We start from the raw sequence: 15260 nt of genomic DNA on the forward strand, positions 1-15260 counted from the left end.
AACCCATGACCTCTGACACCCAAGCCCGGCTTCTTTCCATTGAGCCACGCTGCTTCTCGAGTTGGGGGCTCAAAGGGGCTCTGGGACCCGCGAAACATATCCCGTCCCCTCCCCGCACCCCAGTCGTCATCTTACCGTGATGACACTGAGACACAGTCCCTCTAGACTGTAAGCCCGTTGTGGGCAAGGGATCGTCTCTACTGCTGTATTGTAAATAAATAAATAATGATGGCATTTATTAAGCACTTACTACGTGCCAAGCACTGTTCTAAGCGCTGGGGAGGTTGTAAGGTGGTCCTGTTGTCCCACGGGGGGCTCACAGTCTTCATCCCCATTTTGCAGCGTGGCTCAGTGAAAAGAGCCCGGGCTTTGGAGTCAGAGGTCACGGGTTCAAATCCCGGCTCCACCTATTGTCAGCTGGGTGACTTTGGGCAAGTCACTTCACTTCTCTGGGCCTCAGTTCCCTCATCTGGAAAATGGGGATTAAGATTGTGAGCCTCACATGGGACAACCTGATCACCTTGTATCCCCCCAGCGCTTAGAGCAGTGCTTTGCACATAGTAAGCGCTTAACAAATGCCATCATTATTATTATTATTTAACAGATGAGGTAACTGAGGCCCAGAGAAGTGAAGTGACTTGCCCAAAGTCACCCAGCTGACAAGTGGAGGAGCCAGGATTTGAACCCGTGACCTCTGACTCCCAAGCCCAGGCTCTTTCCACTGAGCCACGCTGCTTCTCTACTTGTACTTTCCAAGCACTTAGTACAGCACTCTGCACACAGTGAGCGCTCAATAAATACGATTGAATGAATGAATGAATGACTATATGTGTGCGTCTAGCTTTAATTCTATTTGTTTGGACGATTTTGACACCCGTCTACGCGTTTTGTTTTGTTGTCTGTCACCCCCTTCTAGACCGTGAGCCCGTTGTTGGGTAGGGACCGTCTCTATACGTTGCCGACTTGTACTTCCCAAGCGCTTAGTCCAGTGCTTTGCACACAGTAAGCGCTCAATAAATGCGATTGAATGAATGAAGGAATGGCTTGAGAGCTGGGTCAGAGAACTCTGGTTCACTCCCCAGCTTGGCTCTTCCCCTCTGACCGAACCCTGGCCCTGGCCTAACCCATAAAATAATAATGGTGTTTGTTAAGCGCTTACTATGTGCAAAGCACTGTTCTAAGCGCTGGGGAGGACACAAGGTGATCAGGTTGTCCCACGGGGGGCTCCCAGCCTTCATCCCCCTTTTACAGATGAGGTCACTGAGGCCCAGAGAAGTGAAGTGCCTTGCACAAGGTCACACAGCAGACATGTGGCGGAGCCAGGATTAGAACCCACGACCTCTGACGCCCAAGCCCGGGCTCTTTCCACTGTGCCAACCCACCCCCAGCCCTGCTCTGATCCGTCCCCAAGTCCTAGTCTGGAGGAGCAGCGTGGCTCTGTGGAAAGAGCACCGGCTTGGGAGTCGGAGGTCGTGGGTTCTAATCCCGGCTCCGCCACCCGTCAGCTCTGTGACTCTGGGCAGTCACTTCACTTCTCTTGGCCTCAGTGACCTCATCTGGAAAATGGGGATGAAGACTGGGAGCCCCACATGGGACAAGCTGATGGCCTCCCCTCCTCCAAGAGGCTTCCCAGACTGAGCCCCCTTTTTCCTCTCCTCCTCCCCATCCCCCCCACCCTCCCTCCTTCCCCTCCCCACAGCACCTGGATATATGTTTGTACAGATTTATTACTCTATTTATCTTACTTGTACTTATTTACTATTCTATTGATTTTGTTAATGATTTGCATCTAGCTTTATTTCTATTTGTTCTGATGACTTGACACCTGTCCACATGTTTTGTTTGGTTGTCTGCATCCCCATCTAGACTGTGAGCCCGTTGTTGGGTAGGGACCGTCTCTAGATGTTGCCGACTTGTACTTCCCATGAGCTTAGTACAGTCCTCTGCACACAGTAAGCGCTCAATAAATAGGAATGAATGAGAGAATGAATGAATGTGCTTCTGTTACCTCATCTCTAAAATGAGGATTGAATCTTATTCCCTCCTATTTTGACTATGAGCCCGGTGGGGGACAGGGACTGTGTTTAGCCTGATTAGCTCTTTTCGACCCCAGAGCTTAGTACAGCGCTTGGCCCGTAGTAAGCTGTACGTTCATTATGGGCAGGGACCGTGTCTGCTTATTCTGTTTAATTGCACTCTCCCAAGCACTTAGTACAGTGCTCTGCACATAGTAAGCGCTCAGTAGACTGTAAGCCCGTTGTGGCTCCCCATCCCCCCCCGCCCTACCTCCTTCCCCTCCCCACAGCACCTTTATATATGTTTGTACAGATTTATAACTCTATTCATTTTACTTGTACCTATTTACTATTCTATTTATTTTGTTAATGATGGGCATTTAGCTTTAATTCTATCTGTTCTGACGACTTGACACCTGTCCCCATGTTTTGTTTCATTGTCCGTCTCCCCCTTCTAGACTGTGAGCCCGCTGTTGGGTAGGGACCGTCTCTATAGGTTGCCGACCTGTACTTCCCGAGCGTTTAGTCCAGTGCTCTGCACATGGTAAGCGCTCACTAAATGCTATTGAATGAATGGCCTTATATCTACCCCAGTGTTTAGAAAGGTGCTCGGCACATAGTAAGCACTTGACAAATCCTATAATTATGATTATTATTAAGTGCTCAATAAATATAATTGAATGAATGAACGAATGACTCAGGGTTCCAAGGAGATTGGGCAGCCAGGTTGCATTGACTCCGTCTTTATTTGGTGGCGTCACGTTGGGGAAGAGCTTAGAGAAGCAGCAAGTGGGGGACAGCGATGAGCGGGGGGCTGGAGGGGAGCGGAGACCCCCTCGCAGCCCCCCCAGGGCAGCTCTGAATCTCATGCCTTCCTTTGAGCGTGGAAACTGGGGCCGCGTTTCGTGTTTTGGCCTGGGCAGTGAGAAAGAGACACACAGAGGCAGACCAACAGAGTCAGGCAGGAAGGGGAGGGGGAGAAAAGAAGGCAGAGGGAGAAAAACAGTTGAGAGAAAGAATTGAGATGACAAGGACAAGGAAGATGAAGAAAGAACAAGAGACAGGACCAGAAGGAAGGGACACCGTTTCCCTTTCCTCCCTCCCCAGAGAATCAGAGAGGTTCTGATCCCAGGAGGGGCCTCTGTTCCCCCTTCTCATCCCCTTTCCCAGCTCTCCCTTCCCTCCCATCCTCCTCGCCATTCCCTTTTCCAGCCCCCACACCTCTCCATCCTCCCATCCTGCCCCCCACCAAAATCCAATTCTTTCCCAGAGAGGAATACTCACTCAGTTCTCATCGATGCATTCATCTGAGGGAAAAACAGAGACCGTGGTGAAGATGGTTTCCTTTCATTCATTTATTCATTCAATCGTATTTACTGAGCGCTTACTGTGTGCAGAGCACTGTACTAAGTGCTTGGGAAGTACAAGTTGGCAACATATAGAGATGTTTGTACAGATTTATTTTACTTGTACATGTCTACTATTCTATTTATTTTGTCAATGATGTGCATTTAGCTTTAATTCTGCTTGTTCTGATGACTTGACACCTGTCCACATGTTTTGTTTTGTTGTCTGTCTCCCCCTTCTAGACTGTGAGCCTGTTGTTGGGTAGGGACCGTCTCTATATGTTGCCAACTTGTACTTTCCAAGGGCTTAGTACAGTGCTCTGCACACAGTAAGCGCTCAATAAATACGATTGAATGAATGAATGAATATTTACTTTACTTGTACATATCTACTATTCTATTAATTTTGTCAATGATGTGCCTTTAGCTTTAATTCTGTTTGTTCCTGTTGACTTGACACCCGTCCACATGTTTTGTTTTGTTGTCTGTCTCCCCCTTCTAGACTGTGAGCCCATTGTTGGGTAGGGACCGTCTTTATATGTTGCCAACTTGTACTTCCCAAGCGCTTAGTACAGTGCTCTGCACACAGTAAGCACTCAATAAATTCGATTGATTGAATGAATGAATATTTATTTTACTTGTACATATCTACTATTCTATTTATTTTGTCAATGATGTGCATTTAGCTTTAATTCTGCTTGTTCTGACGACTTGACACCTGTCCACATGTTTTGTTTTGTTGTCTGTCTCCCCCTTCTAGACTGTGAGCCCATTGTTGGGTAGGGACCGTCTCTATATGTTGCCAACTTGTACTTCCCAAGCGCTTAGTACAGTGCTCTGCACACAGTAAGCACTCAATAAATTCGATTGAATGAATGAATGAATATTTATTTTACTTGTACATATCTACTATTCTATTTATTTTGTCAATGATGTGCATTTAGCTTTAATTCTGTTTGTTCTGAAGACTTGACACCTGTCCACATGTTTTGTTTTGTTGTCTCTCTCCTCCTTCTAGACTGTCGTTGGGTAGGGACCGTCTCTATAAGTTTCTAACTTGTACTTCCCAAGCACTTAATACAGTGCTCTGCACACAGTAAGTGCTCAATAAATGCGATTGAATGAATGAGTGAACTGAATGAATGTCTTTGGGCAAGTCAATTAACTTCAGTGCCTCAGTTTCCTCAACTGTAAAACGAGGATTAGAAACCTGTCCCCCCTCCTACTTAAGTGGTCACTCTCATGTGGGACGGGGACTCTGTCTGACCTGATTAACTTGTATCCACCCCAGTGCTTAGAACAGATAATAATAATAATAATAATAATAATGACATTTGTTAAGCGCTTACTATGTGCAAAGCACTGTTTTAAGCGCTGGGGAGGATACAAGGTGATCAGGTTGTCCTACGTGGAGCTCACAGTCTTAATCCCCATTTTTACAGATGAGGTAACTGAGGCCCAGAGAAGTGACAATTGGCAGAGCTGGGATTTGAACCCATGACCTCAGACTCCAAAGCCCGGGCTCTTTCCACTGAGCCACGCTGCTTCTCTATAGTAAGTGCTTAATAATAATAAATACCATAACTATAGTGCTGAATTGTACCTTCCAAGTGCTTAGTCCAGTGCTCTGCACACAGTAAGTGCTCAATAAATACGATTGAATGAATGAATAAAGGAGCAGAAATCTCGACTCCAGAATGGCAGAAGCCCCAGATTCCAAATCCCCTCTGGGGGATTTCCCTCATCCCACCTCTGCTCCAATCCCAGCTGAGACTTACCAATTTTGGGCAGGAAACCAACGTGGTCATCTCTGAGGCCCTGTTCCTCGGCCACCTGGACAAATCTCTCCTTCAGTTCTGATCTCAGCTCCTTTGTCCGCCCTGGAGCCGAAGAGGCAGAGTTAGAGGAGGCTTCCCGTCGGGGGTGAGGGGGAGGGTTGCTGGGATCAGCTCCTTGGAAGCTGGGACTGGAAACGGGGATGCAGCGTGGCCTAGTGGGAAAATCCCCGTCTTGGAAGACAAGAGACTTGGATGCCAATTCTGCCCCCTTGCCCGCTGTGTGACTTCGGGCCAGTCACTTAAGACCTCATCTGTAAAATGGGGATTAAGACTGTGAGCCCTCCATGGGACAACCTGATCACCTTGTATCCTCCCCAGCGCTTAGAACAGTGCTTTGCACATAGTAAGCACTTAACAAATGCCATCCTTATTATTATTATTATTATTATTATACCCCAAGGGAGGGTAGAGCAGGGAAGGAGCTGAGAGCTTACCATAAAGGGTTATCTTGTAGAATGTCTTATTGGCCACGTCCTTCCTAAAATGCACGATGGAATATTCCTCATAGTTTGTCTCCATAACACTGACAGTGTAGTCCTTCACTCTATGGGCTGTTCTCGGTCAGTCAGGCCGGCAAGGAATTAATCAGTCAATCACACAGAGGGGGAGACTGGAAGACACCCCACACACACACCCCGCCGTCCCCAGGATCCCACCCCTCTGCAATCAGGGCCTTCTGGAGGCTGAGCAAGGCAAGGGGGGAGCCCGGGACCCTCCCCTCCATGCCGTGACCCCCTTTCCCCCCCCAAAAAAAACAGCTGCCCAGAAACGAGGCCCAAAAATGAGGCTTCAAGGTCAACCTTCAGGGCAAGGGGAGGTAGGAGATAAGGGGAACTTGGACTTACCCCCTTTGTTGCTCAGGGTGAACCTGCCAGGCTGATCTTTCGGGACGAACGTCCTGATCCACTTGTCACACCGCTGTCCCCTGTGGGCCAAGTCGGCCGGCGTGAGGGAAAGGGGTCCGGAGGAAGTGGGGGGCGTTGGGGTGAGCATGTTCAACCCCCTCAAGATCCCCACTTCCCCCCTCCATTCCCCCCTCCCCCCCGCTCCAAGTGTGTGACCTTAACTACTCTGTGCCTCAGTCTCCTCCTCTGTATAACGGGGATTCAATACCCGTTCGGTCTCCTACTTAGACTGTGAGCTCCATGAAGGACAGGGACTATGCCCCCTTGGTAATTGAGTATCACCCTAGTGCTTGGCTCATAATAAGCACTTAACAGATACGATTACTAATAATAATAAAGGTAAGCGCTTAATACAGTGCTCTGCACACAGTAAGCGCTCAATAAATATGATTGAATGAATTAATATTTATTACGGTATTTTTATGGTATGGTATAATAGAGAAGCAGCGTGGCTCAGTGGAAAGAGCCCGGGCTTGGGAGCCAGAGGTCATGGGTTCTAATCCTAGCTCCGCTGTGTGACTTTGGGCAAGTCACTTCACTTCTCTGGGCCTCAGTTCCCTCCTCTGTCAAATGGGGATTAAAACCGTGAACCCCACGTGGGGCCACCTGATCATCCTTGTATCCCCCCCAGTGCTTAGAACAGTGCTTCGCACATAGTAAGGGCTTAATAAATGCCATCATTATTATTATTACTATTTGTTAACCGCTTACTATGTACTGTCACAGGTAGAGAGGTTTTGTCCCACCCTTCCAGGTGGCTTGGCAGAGAGATGCCAAAACCCAGCCTGAGACCCCTCGGCCATCAAAGGGGCCCAGGGTATCCGCCTCCCCGAACATCAGCGATTTCTCCTGGCAAACAACCCCTTCCACGGCCTCTCCCACGTCCATCTCCCTCTCCGGCCTCCGACGTGCCAGGAGGCCTCCGACCTTACTCTCCCCCCACCTTCAAAGCCTTATTGAAGGCCCATCTCCTCCAAGAGGCCTTCCCAGACTAAACCCTCCTTTCTTCTTCTCCCAATCCCTTCTGCATTGTCCTGACTTGCTCCCGTTATTCATCTCCCCATCCCAGCCCCACAACGCTTATGTCCGTATCTGTAATTGTTTATTTATATTAATGCCTGTCTCCCCCCTAGACCGTAAGCTCGTCGTGGGCAGAGAACGTTAGATTGTACTCGTGGGCGGGGAATGTGTCTGTTTATTGTTAGATTGTACTCTCCCAAATGCTCTCCCATTGCTCTGCACGCAATCAACACTCAATAAATACGATGAATGAATTAAAGAATGAAGAGTCTCTACAACACTTCCCTAATTCAAGGTATGTCATTCCCCACTCTAAAGAAGCAGCCTTGGCTTAGTGGAAACAGCCCAGCGCTGGACACCCGGACTCCTGGGTTTTAGTTGTTGTGACCTTGGGTATCAGAACTTCTGTGGGCCTCATTTTCCTCATCTGTAAAATGGGTGTTCAATACCTGTCACCCCCCTCCTCCTTAGATTGGGATTCCCATATGGGGCAGGGACAGTGTCTCACCTGATTATCGTATATCGACCCCAGTGGTTGGCGAATAGCAATTGCTTAACAATTGCCACAATTACCATAACCCTGTGCCACCGTCACTTTTTGTACAACCCTAAATGTGGTTTTTCAAACGCCTTCACTTCCTGATGGCTTCCAAGGGCTCCCCGCCTCCTCTCCCAAGCCACTTGCTAGCCCCCCAACTTACAGAGAAAAGAGGCCCATAATGGGGGAGAGGGAAGGGGGACAGTTGAAGAAGGAAGAAAAGGGAGGTAAGGGAGAGGGGAGGACCGAGCAGAGGGGTGGAGTGGTCAGCTACAAGAAGGGAACTCTAATAATGTACAGATTTATTACTCTAATTATTTTACTTGTACATATTTACTATTCTATTTATTTTGTTAATGATGTATTTCTAGCTTTACTTCTATTTAGTCTGATGACTTGACACCTGTCCGCATGTTTCGTTTTGTCGTCTGTCTCCCCCTTCTAGACTGTGAGCCCGTTGTTGGGTGGGGACCGTCTCTGTATGTTGCCAACTTGTACTTCCCAAGCGCTTAGTACAGTGCTCTGCACACAGTAAGCGCTCAATAAATATGATTGAATGAATGAATGAATGAATATTTATTTTACTAGTACATATTTACTATTCTATTTATTTTGTTAACGATGTGCTTCTAGCTTTACTTCTATTTATTCTGATGACCTGACACCTGCCCGCATGTTTTGTTTTGTCATCTGTCTCCCCCTTCTAGACTGTGAGCCCGTTGCTGGGTGGGGACCGTCTCTGTATGTTGCCAACTTGTACTTCCCAAGCGCTTAGTACAGAGCTCTGCACACAGTAAGTGCTCAATAAATACGATTGAATGAATGAATGAATGAATATTTATTTATTTTACTTGTACATACGTACAAGTAAAGCAGTATGGCTCGGTGGAAAGAGCCCGTGCTTTGGAGTCAGAGGTCATAGGTTTGAATCCCGGCTCCACCAATTGTCAGCTGTGTGACTTTGGGCAAGTCACTTCACTTCTCTGTGCCTCAGTTACCTCATCTGCAAAATGGGGATGAAGACTGTAAACCCCATGTGGGACAACCTGATCACCTTGTAACCTCCCCAGCACTTAGAACAGTGCTTTGCACATAGTAAGTGCTTAATAAATGCCATTATTATTATATTTACTATTTTACTATACTATAATATATTACTTACTGTATTACTATATTACTAATTTACTATATTTACTATTCTATTTATTTTGTTAATGATGTGCTTCTAGCTTTACTTCTATTTATTCTGATGACTTGACACCTGTCCACATGTTTTGGTTTGTCCTCTGTCTCTGCCTTCTAGATTGTGAGCCTGTAGTTGGGTGGGGACCGTCTCTATATCTTGCCAACTTGTACTTCCCAAGCGCTTAGTACAGTGCTCTGCACACAGTAAGCTCTCAATAAATACGATTGAATGAATGAATGAATAATAATAATAATAGTAATAATAGTTAAGGGTTAGGGTTAATAATGCTAAGCACTTAATAAATGCTATATAATGGTATTTGTTAAGCCCTTACTATGTGCCAAGCACTAAGCACTGAGGTAGACACGAGGTCATCAGGTCTTCCCACGGGGGGCTCGCGGTCTTCATCCCCATTTTACAGATGAGGTAACTGAGGCTCAGAGAAGTTAAGTGACTTGCCCGAGGTCACCCAGCAGACAAGCAGAGGAGGCAGGATTAGAACCCACAGCCATTGTTGACTCCCAAGCCTGTACTCTTTCCATTAAGCCACGCCGCTAGGGATCCTCTCTGGTGGAGGTGGGTTTTCCTTCCCCCCCCCGCCCCAGGATCTCTGAGCCGATAATAATAATGACGGCATTTATTAAGCGCTTACTATGTTCAAAGCACCATTCTAAGCCGATCTCAGCCAATTCATTCATTCATTCAGTCGTATTTATTGAGCGCTTACTGTGTACAGAGCACTGTACTAAGCGCTTGGGAAGTACAAGTCAGCAACATATAGAGACGGTCCCCACCCAACAACGGGCTCGCAGTCTAAAAGGGACAGACAACAAAACAAAGCACGTGGACGGGTGTCAAGTCATCAGAATAAATAGAAGTAAAGCTAGACGCACATCATTAACAAAATCAGTAGAATAGTAAATAGGTACAAGTAAAATAAATAGAGTGATAAATCTGTACAAACATATATACAGGTGCTGTGGGGAGGGGAAGGAGGTAGGGCGGGGAGGAGGAGAGGAAAAAGGGGGCTCAGTGTGGGAAGGCCTCTTGGAGGAGGTGAGCTCTCAGTAGGGCTTTGAAGGGAGGAAGAGAGTAAGATTGGAGAATGTGCGGAGGGAGGGCATTCCGGGCCAGGGGGAGGACGTGGGCCGGGGGTCGACGGCGGGACAGGCGGGAATGTCAGTGTCACTCACCTGAGCAGGATAGAGGTGACGTTGAAGCTCTGGTCAGGGAGCAGCTGGTAGGTAGTGGAGTACATCTTGAAATAGCCCCCCTTGACCGGCTTGGAGCTCAGAGCCAGTCCAACGACGTACCATTTCCCTTGGAACTGCGGAGGATGCCCTGTGACTCTCAGCTCGGACCAATTCCCGCCCGCTCCATCCCGCCCCTGATTTTCCCCGAAGCCAGTTGGAGAGGGAGAGCATCCTGCGCTGGCGGCATCTTGGGGACACCAGCCCGCTGTGTGTCGAGGGAAAGCTGCTTGCCCGCTCTGGTCCTCAGTTTCCCTGAGTTACTGAGGTAACTTGAGGTGATTGAGATACCCTGAGTACCCTCAGTTACTCCCCTCCAACCAGGAGGAGAGTGAAAGTGGCCTGCAAACTTCAGAGCTACCAGATGGATTGGGGGTTTGGGCAAGAGAGATAAGAATGTGTGTGTGTGTGTGTTTATCTGATGATGCAGGTAAGCAGGGTTATTAATAATAATAATAATAACAATAATTCTGGTTTTGGTTTATCTCTTACTACGCACCAAGCACCGTTCTGAGTGCTGGAGCCGATACCTGGTAATCAGGTTGTTCCACATGGGCCTCACAGTCTTAATGCCCATTTGGCAGATGAGGTAACCGAGGCACAGAGAAGTGACATGGCTTACCCAACGTCACACAGCAGGCAAGAGGAGGAACTGGGATCAGACCCCGCAGCCTTTGACTCCCGAGCCCGTACTCTTTCCCCTAAGCCATGCTGCTTTTCTGTCATTCCATCTAGAGAAGCAGCGTGGCTCAGTGGAAAGAGTGCAGGCTTTGGAGTCAGAGGTCAGGGGTTCAAATCCCGGCTCCGCCACTTGTCAGCTGGGTGACTTTGGGCAAGTCACTTCACTTCTCTGGGCCTCAGTTCCCTCATCTGTAAAACGGGGATTAAGATTGTGAGCCCCGCGTGGGACCACCCGATCACCTTGTAACCTCCGCAGCGTTTAGAACGGGGCTTTGCACATAGTAAGTGCTTAATAAATGCCGTCATTATTATTATTATCGGTTGCACTTGGGGCTGACCCCTAATCACTAAGTGACTAGGTGGCAGAGAAAAATGGAGAGCCTGGGCGGAGTAGCAGGTGGGCAACCCCCCTTCCTTCCTTCTGGGAGCTCCGGCGTCAGTCACTATACATCCACGGGGGTCAACGTCGCATAACTGGGTGGTGCGGCCGGGTTGGGGGAGGTCACGGACTGGCTGAGTGGCGCACATACATGTGTGTGTGTCCACGAGTACAGCACTTCGACATTCCCAGAAGCTCTAGGAAGACCGGGAAACCGGAGCCAAATGGCAAAGAGCCACGGGCCCCGTGAATATAATAATTATAATGATGGCATTTATTAAGCGTTTACTGTGTGCCAAGCACATAGTGGAAAGAGCCCGGGCTTTGGAGTCAGATTTCATGGGTTCAAATCCTGGCTCGGCCAATTGTCAGCTGTGTGACTTTGGGCAAGTCACTTCGCTTCTCTGGGCCTCAGTGACCTCATCTGGAAAATGGGGATGAAGACTGTGAGCCCCCCGTGGTGAGCCCCCGATCACCTTGTAACCTCCCCAGCGCTTAGAACAGTGCTTTGCACATAGTAAGCGCTTAATAAATGCCATCAATATTATTATTATTATTATAACTGCTGCTGCCCTCAGCCCCAAGCCCCTACCCCAATAATAATAACGGCATTTATTAAGCACTTACTATGAGCAAAGCACTGTTCTAAGCGCTGGGGAGGTTACAAGGCAATCAGGTTGTCCCACGTGGGGCTCACAGACTTACTCCCCGTTTTCCAGATGAGGTCACTGAGGCCCAGAGAAGTGAAGTGACTCGCCCAAAGTCACCCAGCTGGCAGGTGGAGGAGCCGGGATTTGAACCCGTGACCTCTGACTCCAAAGCCCGGGCTCTTTCCACCGAGCCACGCTGCTTCTCCACCACGGGGCTCAGAGTGCGGGCCTTTCCGGCTTACCCTGTCCGGCTGAAAATCGGGCTGCACGGGGACGTCGGTCTGAGCCGACGTCTGGGTCCAAGTCTGCAGGGAGCAGAACAAGGCCACCAACCCGACGGGCAGTAGGGCCGTCTTCATCCCGATGCTGCCCGGGCCTTCCTGGAAGAGACCGGAGTGCCCCCGGAGCGCTGGGCCGGCCACGGAGAGAGGGACTGGGAACGAACCGAGGGAGAGCGGGAGGCGGGAGGGCGGCCACCGAAGTGAGATCTGCACAGACCGCTATTTATAACCCCGAGCTGGAAGTCCGCCAACTGTTGAGAGAGCACGGAGGTGTCTTTGCCAGTCTTTGCCAACTCCAGGAAAGATTGGTAAATCCACAGACGGGAAGTCTTGGTAGATGGCCGGATTATTTCTCCTTGAGCCGGATTGCTCAAGGGAGAAGGAAATGAGCTGGGGTCGAGCTGGGGGCGTAAGGGGAAGCAGAATAATAGTAATAATAATAATAATAATGACATTTATTAAGCGCTCACTATGTGCAAAGCACTGTTCTAAGCGCTGGGGGGGATGCAAGGTGATCAGGTTGTCCCACGTGGGGCTCACAGTCATCACCCCCATTTTACAGATGGGGTAACTGAGGCTCTGAGAAGTGAAGTGACTTGCCTAAGGTCACACAGCAGACAAGTGGTGGAGCCGGGGATTCAAACCCATGACCTCTGACTCCAAAGCCCAGACTTTTTCCACTGAGCCACGCATAAGATTCCCCTCCTGCTCCAGAGCTCTTTTCCCACTCTTGGGCTGCTCGGTGAGGAATTAGATGAAGAATCCTTTCGCCACTCACATCCCACCCTCCTGTCTCCGGGCGATCCCTACTGCGTGGCCAGGTGATCCCAACCCCTTTCAGTCTGTGAGCCTCATGTGACCCTATCCGACACGATCATCTCTATCTACCCCAGTGCTCAGCAGAGCGCTTGGCAAATGGAAAGCACTTAAAAAAGATCCTCATTATTTTTTATGGCATTTGTTAAGCGCTTACGATGTGCAAAGCACTGTTCTAAGCACTGGGGGGGTTATAAGCTGATCAGGTTGTCCCACAGGGAGCTCACGGTTTTAATCCCCCTTTTACAGATGAGGTCACCGAGGCCCAGAGTAGTGAAGTGACTTGCCCAAAGTCTGACAGTTGCCGGAGCCGGGATTTGAACCCGTGACCTCTGATCCCAAGCCCAGGATCTTTCCACTGAGTCACACTGCTTCTCCATTATTACCGGTAGTAACAGCAGCGTGGGAAACGGCTAGTACGAAGAGCACGGCTCTGGACGTTAGGTTCTATACTTGTTCCTGCCACTTACCTGCCATGTGATCTTGGGAGTGTTGCTTAATTTCTCTGTGCCTCAGTTTCCCCCATCATCTCCAAGATGGGGTTTCAATACCTAGTCTCCCTCCTACTTAGCCTCATGGGAGATGTTGCCAACTTGTACTTCCCAAGCGCTTAGTACACTGCTCTGCACAGAGTAAGCGCTCAATAAATATGATTGAATGAATGAATGTGTCTACCTCAGTACTCCGTTCAGTGGCCAGATACACCATTACTACTACTACTAATAATAATAATGGTATTTGTTATATAAATATTATATTATATGACATTATAACATATAATATATTATATAACATTATTATACCACACAGCACTTACTATGTGCAAAGCACTGTTCTAAGCACTCGGGGATACAAGGTGATCAGGTTGTCCCACATGGGGCTCAAAATCTTAATCCCCATTTTACAGATGAGGTAACTGAGGCCCAGAGAAGTGAAGTGACTTGCCCAAAGTCAAACAGCTGGCAAGTGGTGGAGCCGGACAGCTGACAAGTGGTCGAGTGGTCTCGATCCCCATTTTACAGATGAGGTAACTGAGGCCCAGAGAAGTGAAATGACTTGCCCAAGGTCACGCAACAGACCGACGGCGGAGCCAGAGTTAGAACCCGCGACCTTCTGACTCGCTGGCCTGGGATCTAACCACTATGCCACTTGTCTACTGTGTGACCTGGGACAATTCATTTCACTTCTCTGTGCCTCAGTTACCTCATCGGTAAAATAAATAATAATAGTAATGATGGTATTTGTTAAGCGCTTACTTTGTGCAAAGCACCGTTCTAAGCATTGGGGGGATGCAAGGTGATCAGGTTGTCCCACGTGGGGCTCACAGTCTTCACCCCCATTTTACAGATGAGAGAACTGAGGCCCAGAGAAGTGAAGTGACTTGCCCAAAGCCACCCAGGTGACAATTGGCGGAGCCTGAATTGGAACCCACGACCTCTGACTCCAAAGCCCGGGCTCTTTCCACTGAGCCACGCCGCTTCCCAAATGGGAATAAGATAAGTGTTCCGCCTTCCTCTTAGACGGAGAGCCCCATGGGGGGCAGGGGCTGGGCTCGATCTGATCTCTTGCGTCTAGCACAGTGCTTGGGGCAGAGGAAGCGCTTAACAAATACCAGAATCGTTCTTATTTTCCTCCAGTTATAAGTGAAAATCACAGATGAAAATGGCAGTTTCTCATCTCCTCACCTGATTTCCCCCTGTGTTGTGTCACCTGCACCCTCAAGTCCTCGTCCTCTAAGCACTTCATTCATTCCTTCATTTATTCAATCGTATTTATTGAGTGCCCATCTTGTGCAGAGCACTGTACTAAGCGCCAGGGAGAGCACAATATAACCATAACCAGATACATTCTCCGCTTACAAGGAGCTTCCCTACAACTCCATTGCTTCCTCTTACCTCTAACATATTTCACTGTCACCTCCTGGAGTAGACTGGAAGTTCCTTGAGGGCAGGGACAGCGTCTACTTACTCAACCCAACTCTTCCAAGCGCTCAGCACAGCGCTCCGCACCGAGTAAGCACTCAACAAATGCCACGGCTTGTTTGAGTGTTGGATGGAGTCGAGCTCTAGGCCGCAAACAGGAAGGCGAAGGGTTAGGGGACAGAATCGGTCAATGGCGTCTAAGCACTGAGTGGTATCGTAACTCAGTGGAAAGAGCCCGGGCTTGGGAGTCAGAGGTCATGGGTTCGAATCCCGGCTCTGCGACTTATCAACTGTGTGACTTTGGGCAAGTTGCTTAACTTCTCTGTGCCTCAGTGACCTCATCTGTCTGATGGGGATGAAGACTGTGAGCCCCACGTGGGACAACCTGATCACCTCGTATTAGAACAGTGCTTTGCCCATAGTAAGCGCTGAA

At 48.8% G+C, this 15260-nt stretch overlaps 1 protein-coding gene across 1 annotated transcript; it reads right to left on the minus strand.

The window, feature by feature from the left end:
• Positions 1-2718: 2718 nt before the first annotated feature.
• On the minus strand, positions 2719-12276 carry LOC119946576 (neutrophil gelatinase-associated lipocalin-like). Its single transcript, XM_038767975.1, has 7 exons — positions 12051-12276; positions 10042-10175; positions 6045-6124; positions 5634-5750; positions 5140-5241; positions 3300-3322; positions 2719-2930 (listed from the first exon to the last, which is right to left on the minus strand). Exons 1-6 carry the CDS (start codon positions 12165-12167, stop codon positions 3300-3302), a joined length of 573 nt encoding a protein of 190 aa, XP_038623903.1. The 5' UTR covers positions 12168-12276; the 3' UTR covers positions 2719-2930.
• Between the last annotated feature and the right edge of the window lie 2984 nt (positions 12277-15260).

This window comes from Tachyglossus aculeatus, chromosome 27 (assembly GCF_015852505.1).
Source record: "Tachyglossus aculeatus isolate mTacAcu1 chromosome 27, mTacAcu1.pri, whole genome shotgun sequence".
In the NCBI taxonomy this organism is placed as follows: domain Eukaryota; kingdom Metazoa; phylum Chordata; class Mammalia; order Monotremata; family Tachyglossidae; genus Tachyglossus; species Tachyglossus aculeatus.